Source organism: Mus pahari, chromosome 13, assembly GCF_900095145.1.
Source record: "Mus pahari chromosome 13, PAHARI_EIJ_v1.1, whole genome shotgun sequence".
Lineage (NCBI taxonomy): Eukaryota > Metazoa > Chordata > Mammalia > Rodentia > Muridae > Mus > Mus pahari.
In genome coordinates, this window is record NC_034602.1 from 10,304,457 (window position 1) to 10,313,130 (window position 8,674).

An 8,674-nucleotide genomic window follows, 5' to 3' on the forward strand; every position below is an offset into this window, starting at 1 on the left:
GATGGTTGTGAGCCATCATGTGGTTGCTGGGATTTGAACTCCGGACCTTTGGAAGAGCAGTCGGGTGCTCTTACCCACTGAGCCATCTCACCAGCCCGAGTTGCATTTCCTAGTGTGAAAGCCAAACAGTATGAGCCTGAGGAGGCCACTTCTGCCTGCCTTGTCAGCTTCTAGTCTCTGAGGAAAATGAGGCTGTTCCTGTCCAGGTCTTAGTCTTGAGTTAGTCCCTGTGCAGGTGACTGCACACATTCGGTGCGCACTGTTGCCTTGTACCCACTTCCATGCCCTTCAGGCTAGATCCCCTCCTGTCGGCCCACCAGTGCCAGTAGGAGCACTGGCTAGCCTGTTTAGGCCAACCTGGTTTCTGTCTGGAGCTCCTGGTCTGTAGATCCCGCTGATTCTTCCCCCAGCTCCTCCCTCACCAGTCTGCCTTCCTTGTTCTGCTTTCTCACATGAACTCACCTCGTTATCACCCAGCTTTCTATGGCTTCCTGGGGCTGCCAAGGTCAGCATATACCACAGCAGCCTGAGAAGGGGTGCTGATCTGTTTCTGGTCAGTGAATGAGAATCCCCATCCGGTCCATAGTCTGGTTGTCTCCTCCCACCAAGAATAGTTAGAAGCATCCTCCCGAGCCCAGTGAAGGTGTAGGCATACCTGAACTTGCTATCCTCTGCGAGAGAAAGGACAGACCCAGACTCGGGCTGCTAAGCAGCAAGCCATTGGCTGAAGAGAACCACTATGGGGGCTGTGCCTGGCAAAGACCAGCTGGACATCTTAATGAGGTTGAGGTAGAGAATTGATGACACACACAGGGCCCAAGCCTTTTCCTGAACTGCATCTATGGAGCTGCACACTGAAGGAAGGCCTTACCCTTAACTCCCTGTGCAGAACTCCAAAGCATCTCAGGGCAGCTAGGGTCATCAGGGTCTTAGTCATACCCCACTCGTGAGAAGCTGCCCATTAGCTGCATGTACCTTCTTTGTCTGCTTCCTTTCCCTCAGCTTCCAGGCAAGGAAGAAGGCCTTGGGATGTGGGGCTTCCTCCCAGATCAGCTGGTTTACACTATTTGTTTTTTCTTCTGTTGCCTTGGGTTTTTTTTTTGCAGCACAAGCTGCCCAAGTCTTTTGCTTGGTTACACCTGTCCTGACTCTTGGGAGACAGTACCACAACTACAGAGGACAAAGTCATACTTGGGCATTCCCTTTGAAAGCATCTGGGGCTGAGGAAGAGCCAGACCTTGGTACTTAGCCATGGAAATGGCCACTGTCCCTTTGGCCAGAAAAGTGTGTCTTCACTTAAAATCAAGATTTTGATGCACACCTCAAGAAAATCTATTTTTCTCTTTTCTTCTCTGGTTTTATAGGTTCCTGAAGACTTCAGAGGGAACCTGACAGGGGAGGCTCAATGGCCCTGAGTGAAGCTGAGGCTGAGGCAGAAATGTCTGTCAGTACAAAGGCCCCAGCCTGTGGCAGGTGGAACTCGGGGAAGCTGCTGCCCCCAGGGCTTGAACCAGATCAGCCCCTGCATCTGGATGTCGAGGGAGGGCCACTGTGGAGGGCTGAAGCTGACCCTGGCTGCATCTCTGGAGTTTTCTTGTCACAGGTCCATACTGTCAGCAAAGAACCAGTAGCAGATAGGCCTAAGCCTCCCCTCAGTGGCCTGCTTCCTTCTGCCAGTGTGGGCACTGGAGAGGTTTTGCACTCTATGGGCAACCAAGTAAGTATGGTGGGAGCTGAGGTGGGGGTGTCCATTTCCTTGACTGTTAACCTGTCCCCGTCACTGTAAGGTGGGAGCTGTGTGATCCAGGTATGAGTTGTTTTACAGGTTCTCTTGGAGAGCTGAACCTTGAAGTTGTCAGAGGGTCCTGTGTGGTTATCTCTGTTCCCAGAGAGTCACTGAAGACCTCTTAAGGACAGTGACAAGTTCATTAGGAACCTACTGCCCAGAAGACTAGGGTCAAGGGTCTCTCAACAAGGGACCCCCCCACTTCCTGATTCTGACTTAGTGATCTGAGAGCTCCTAGGGGACCCTTGGAAGACTTGGTAGAGGCCTGTGGGTTCCCAGACCAAATCCTCATGGACTGCTCAGAACCTGAAGCTCCGTTCCTGGGCAGCTGTCTCTGCTCTCCATGACTGGAGGACAGGGCAGGGAATCCCCCATGTTCTAAGGCCAGTGCAAGGCTCTGGATCTTTTAAGCCCTTGTAGTGGGAGAGAGATCTGCTCCTCCTGGCTCTGGCAACCTATTATATTCAGCCTACCTCAGCCCAGGAACAGCTTTGATTTGAGCTTTGTGGCTGTTGGCTGTCTTTGGAACCCCGTCCTGTGAGAAGGCTCTAAGCACAACTGGAGAGAATAGTACCTGGGGTCCTTACCAAAGGTGGTGGAAACAGTGCATTAACATCAGGTCAGTCTGGTCCTCAGGCCTCATGTTAGTGACCCTGTCTCCTTCTGTGGTGAGTTACTCACTGAAGATGAAAAGTCCAGAGGGAAGAGGGACTGATTTTGCCAGAGTATACTGGTGCATGGACTGAACAGGGTACACCCACCCTACCCCCACGAATTTTCTTGTCACAGGTCCATACTGACAGCAAAGAACCAGTAGCAGATAGGTCTGAGCCTCCCCTCGTGGCCCACTTCCTTCTGCCAGTGTGGTTAATGGTGCTGGAGAGATCATTTCACTTGCCACAACCCATAGTCAAAGAGGCGGCATTGATTTCCAGCTTCTGCATGCAGAACTGCCTTTGACTAAGTAACTTTGGAAGAGATGGTTAGGGCTTCGTTGCAGGAGATTTCCCGAAATAGGATGAGTCTGTCCTAACCACTAGCTGCGGGCACCCTGAAATCTCCCTGAATACTTCTGCGCACGCAGCAAATCTGTCTTTTCACCTTCCTTTCTTGTTTTTTCCTTTTCTTGGTATAATAAGCAGTTGGTTTAACCGTAGGATCCTTAGACCAACTTTGCTTTCATTGTTCATCTTCCCTGCTCCCCTCCCTCAAGCTTGTGAAGAAAACTGTCCTATAGAAGAAGAAGTCTGCTTAGTTTCATCACAGTGCCCTTTCCCCTTGTTATTGCAGATGGAGGAAGACCAGCTTCCTGCCCCCCAGGACCTACTTCCAGCTCTTCAAGTCTGTGGAACTATAACTGTTTGCTCAGGACAGGAGGCTGACAGTGAAGACTTCCAGGCCACACTCGCTCCATCTCAGGTGTTGGGCCTCAGCCAGCAACCACACACCTCAGGTCTCCCTCTCCTGCAACAGTGGAAGGCCACGGTGAGCCCGGGCGCTCCTCAGCTCTCTAGCAGAAGCTTCTCTGCCTCCTCGGTGGGCAGCAGTCTCCAGGGTCACCAAGAGGAGGCAGAACCTCAGAGTGGCTCTTTTGCCAATGTCTCCTCTCCCGAGTCGACTGTACCCCAGGCAACCCACTCTGTGGTGGGGGCAGGGCCTCGGCTCCAGGGGTCAGCACAGCCTGTGACCTCTGGCAGTGACGCTACAAGCCTGGGTAAGAGACACCTCTCCTTTCAGGCAGAATACTGGGCCTGTGTGCTGCCAAATTCTCTGCCTCCTTCCCCTAACCGCCACTCCTCACTCTGGAACCCAAATAAAGAGTATGAAGATCTGCTTGACTACACTTACCCACTGAGGCCTGGGCCTCAGCTCCCAAAGCAACCTGAAAGTCATGTGCTGGCTGACCCTGTTATGCAGGACTCGGGGGTAGATCTGGACAGTTTCTCTGTCTCCCCAGCAAGTACTCTCCAGTCACCCCCTAATGTCCCCCACACTTGCTCATCAGAAGTGCCTACTCTGCCGTTTTCTGGAGCCAGAGAGCCATGTCTTAAGCGTTGGCCCAAACACGGTGGCACAAGCTTGTCATCCTGGAACCAGCTTGCATCGACCCCTAGAGCCCCAGGCACTGAAGATGCTTCTTGGGAGAGCAGAGAGGCAGCTCTGAGGGGCACAGCAGAGGATTGTCTCCCTATAGGCAAGAACCTCCGTATGGGCTCTCCTCAGCTGAAGACGAAGGAGAAAGAGCCACCCCTTCCTAGACAGAAGAAAGGCAGGCAGCATGTTGGCTGTCCGGCCTGTGTGAAGCCTGAATGGCCATCAGAAGAGGAGGTGGGAAGTGACGAGGAGTACCTTGCTCTGCCCACAAGGCTGACTCAGGTCTCTAGTTTGGTGTCCTACTCAGGTGCCAGGCCCACCTTTGTGAACCTACCCACTGGGGCTGCTGTCTCAGACAGTGATGAGCCAGCGTCCCCCACATTGGACTCCAGCCACAGGCAGCATCCTTCTGGTTCTTCCTTTCAAGGGCCTGTGGGCCAGAACCCCTGCTTCAGGCATTCTCTCCAGACCCTCGGGGACTCTTCAAAACAACTGAAAACTCACCCCTCCTCAAAAGCTATGACGGATAGGCAGCTGTTCTCCGAGCTAGTGGCTGGAGAGAAGCTTCCCAGGAAAACAGACGAGCAAGAGAAAGCTTCTCTAGTGCAATGTGTGCAGGTAAAGATGTTCACGGAGAAGCTTCTGGAAGAAGTGATTTTTCCCCAACCCACCAACAGCATGTCTCAGCACCCTCAACATATATGATCCCAAAGTATAGGTATCATTCTCCTTTAATGATTGCAAGAAAATGGCAGAGAAACCAGGTAACGTGTAGCAGCCGTGTTCCGTGTGCTTTGGTAGAAGTTGATCCAGTTTTCCCTGTAGCTCAGGTAGCTGTAATTTACTCACTCATCCTGCATCCGCTTTTCTGCATAGAAAGTTTAGTCGTCGGTAACAGCCCTTGGTCCTTAAGTTCCATTCTCACCTTCAGGGATGTGCATTCTGAGCCTGGTTCTGATATCACATCTGCCTGACCACAACCAATTATGGCATACATTATCCTGGCAGAGGAAAATCTGGAGTCTTGAGATAGAGTTGGAGACAAATGACCATCTGAAAGAAAACTCTAGAAAATTTGTATGCCAAAATGCTGGTGTTTTTAGCCTTCGGACAAGTTAAATAGCAACTCAGTCAGTTGTACCATGTAGACTTCTTTTGTTGTACTGAGCCCTGAACATGCCTGAAGTAGGCAGACTTCATCACTGAGCCCAGTCCAGCCCACCAATTGTTCTTGTCTCCACAGACATTTTGCTGTCAGCTGGAAGAGCTGATCTGCTGGTTGTATAATGTCACAGATGTTGCTGACCTCAGTGCTCCACCCAGGGCCAGCCTTACAGGTCTCAAGTCTTCTCTGCAGCTTTACAGGGTAATAGTAGTCCTGGCTTGTTTATCCTCGGGGGAGGGAGTTAAGTCACTTTTACAAAATAAAGTCTCAAGGAACTGGAATCTTACTGTAGCTCAGTTGACTATTTTATCTGATGAATTAAGATGTCCTTTTCAAATTCTCAGTGTTGAACACTATAAAATATGCTAAGTGAGGTAATTACATACATTGGAACCAGAATGCTTTAGAGGAGTTTGCGTGGGATTCTGGCAGACCTCAGGGCTAGAATTCTGGGCTTTGATTTACAGACACTAATCAAGTATGACAATTAGTTAAGACACATGCACCACAGCTATGCAGTGGCCACCACACCAGGCAGTGCAGACACAGAACAAACATATCAGCCTCACCGAAAGTTCTTTTGGACTATATTGGTGTTTATGGAGTTGAGCTGAAACTACTGGATCCAGGCACAGGCAAGATGATGTGATAGGACAGATTTATACCAGTTTTACCCCAAAATTTGACATCAGTTTGTGCCTGTGTTTGGGACTTTGGGTTTTATTTCTGCCGTTTTGTTACTAAGGTGTGTTATTTTACCCCTGTGAATTTCAGTTAACTTGATACTAGATTTAAAGTGTTTTGAATTTGAGGTAAGTCAGTAACTGCTACCACAGTTAACCTTGGCCGACTTTGATCACATGTTGGTGGGTAGTGTTTATAGCCCAGGCCTGCTGCTAGTCTGGATGGGAAGGGAGGAACACAGATCTATATAACCTAACACTTCTTGAAGCAGGAGAGGGTAAGATTTACTACCAGGCTCTGACTCAGCATCATGGGGACCACACCTCATCTGGAGAGGAGGGCCTTTGTTTTCTGTCTTGGAATCAACTAAAATCTAGCCTGGGCTAGCCAGCTGTTCCACTGTGGTAGAATGCTGTTAGATATAGTGTAGAGATAGAGAGAAACTTGAGCAAGGCTGAGTCTGAAGTTCTCTCCGTTCAAACACACTGCCTGTGTGCGTGGAGTGTCCACCCGGGGAGTCCCAGGGAGAGGAATCGCTCTATCTGACTTAGTAGTGTTTCCTGGCCTAGCTGAACAAGTCAGATAGACATAACATTCTCCGTTTTAGCCCTCATAACACCCTCTGTGACTTAGCTTTACTTGCATTGTAGGTAGCTAGGATCTGAGCCAGGAGTCACCCGTGCATATTGGTCCAGCTTAGGCCTCTATGTACACAGCTGTGTCAGTGAAAGTGCTCTACAGACACTTTCTCAGAATGCTGCACGACTCTGAGTGCTCGGCCTTACGTGTGCTCAGATTTTAGCTGCAGTCGGACTCTCCCCTCCTAGCCTGGAACTTCATCTTAATGCAGCAGGGACAAGGCAGCCTCTAAACCGCTAAGCACGGGAGAGTAAAAGACAGGAAAACAGATCCAAGAATAAAATGAACACTTTCAAAATACTAGCCAGTGATGTCTGATCCATGGCATGGGTTCAGTTCTATACAGTTCTTAGTGGCTAAAGAAAGATTTGGAAAAAAAAAAAATGGCATAGCTGACAGTGGTGGCCCTTGCCTTTAATCTCAGCACCCAGCAAACAGGCAAGCATAGCTCTGAGTTTGTGGCCAGCCCAGTCTACACAGTGAGTTCAAGGATAGCCTGCACTGCACAATGAGACCCTATCTTTAAAGAAAATAAGAATCATCAAGGCCTTGTAGCTGGGAGAAGAAACTTGCTTGGGATGAGCTCTTCAGAAAATAGCTGCTCTGATGCGAAGCTGTTGCATGGAGGTGAACAGAGGGGAAGAGAGAGGTCCCAGCTCTGCATGGTCAGTGTCATGGCAAACTGCTGCTGTAGTTCTTACCTACCCTGTTCACTTTAAGGGTGTGGTTTATCTTGTCAACCCATTTCTCTAACAACACCATCAAGTAGGATACAAAGTGGAATCATCTGTTCAAGACAGCCTCTTCTGGGGAAAATCTTCTATTGAACTAGGCTTGACTGTGCAGGTTTATAATTCTACCACTAGGGAAAGAGCATCTCTAAAGACCAGCCTGTGCTAAATCAAGACCTTGTCTCAAAAAACAAAACAAAAACAATGTATTCTATAGGCTCAAAGAAGCTGACAGTAGACTAGACCACTGAGGGATTCTTGAACGCATGTCACCTGTCTTCCATGTTAGGTCTAGTGTAACCCAATGGTACAGTGTTCATCTTAGATGATTTCTACAGGCAATAGTATTAAAACTTTGTTTTCCTAATGTCTTAAGCAATTTAAGAAAGATGTAGACGAACATCAGTCCCTGACAGAGAGCGTCTTGGAGAAGGGAGAGATTCTTCTTCAGTGCCTGTTGGATAACACCCCAGGTGGGTAACCAAGAACAGCTTTTGCTTGTTTGTGTTTAAATACACAAAATTTACTTATCTATGACATCCTCATCACCACCACCACCATTTTATTAGCCATTTTAAGTGAAGATTATGAATCATTAAAGCCTTTTCCACATTATTAATAATACTGAGTATTTTTCATAGATTTGTTAGCCTTTTTTAACACCCGCTTCTGAAGTATCTACATCATTGATCCATCTTTTAATCAGATGACATTAACACTAGTAGTTGTTTTCTTATTGCTTGGGTAGACAAGAACTCACCAACCTTGACTCTTAAGGATTCCTGCCTCTGCCTTGAGTCCCAGGATTACAGGCTTGAGCCACCATGGCTGCAGTCTGATTGTGTGAGACAGAGTCTCCTAGCTCCTGGTAGCCTTGTTGTGTGTGTTTATTTGAATTCCTGTGTATTATGTGGGTTCCAGAGGTCAAAGTCAAGTCATTAGACTTGGCAGCAACACCTTTAAGACATACTGTGCTGGCCCTATAATGTCTTTTGTTTGTTTTGAGACAGGGTCTCACTATATAATAGCCCTACCTATCTTGGAACCCACCAAGCTAGCCTTGAACTCACAGAGATCCACCTTCCTCTGCGTCCCAAGTGCTTGGATTAGAGGCTATGCCACCATGCCCAGTGCCCCCCCCCCCCCCGCTTTAAAGATTTTATTTTTAAGTATGGATGTATCTCTGTAAAGGTATGTGCTTAAGTACAGGTCCCCTTGGAGGCCAGCACATCAAATCCCCTAGAGCTACCATGGGATGTTAGCAGTACAATGCAGTGAACTCAGGTCCTCTGGAAGAACTCTGTTGTACTAATCACTGAGACACTCTAGCACCATGCATGTCTGTCTATATTTGTTTGAGGTGTTTTGTTTTCAAATGTGTGTGTGTACTCCTGAGTGTGTATGTATACCACACGCATGCAAGAACATGTGGAGATCAGAAGGTGTTAGATCCTCTGCAATTGTAGTTAAAGGGTAGTTGTGAGTCTCCAGGTAGGTGTTAGGAGCCAAAGTTGGGTATTCCCCAAGAGCAGTAAGTGTACTTAACCATCTCTCCAGTCTTTTTTTTTTTTTTTT

The 8,674-nt window shown here is 48.4% G+C and overlaps 1 protein-coding gene across 1 annotated transcript in view; it reads left to right on the forward strand.

The window, feature by feature from the left end:
* Cep68 (centrosomal protein 68) overlaps positions 1 to 8,674 on the forward strand; it is a 21,366-nt gene that overhangs the window by 6,777 nt on the left and 5,915 nt on the right. Inside the window, exons 2-5 of the mRNA XM_021210973.2 lie at positions 1,365 to 1,717; positions 3,077 to 4,498; positions 5,124 to 5,246; positions 7,476 to 7,572. Coding sequence (XP_021066632.1) covers positions 1,406 to 1,717; positions 3,077 to 4,498; positions 5,124 to 5,246; positions 7,476 to 7,572 — 1,954 coding nt within the window. The 5' untranslated portion in view covers positions 1,365 to 1,405. The remainder of the gene's footprint in view (positions 1 to 1,364; positions 1,718 to 3,076; positions 4,499 to 5,123; positions 5,247 to 7,475; positions 7,573 to 8,674) is intronic.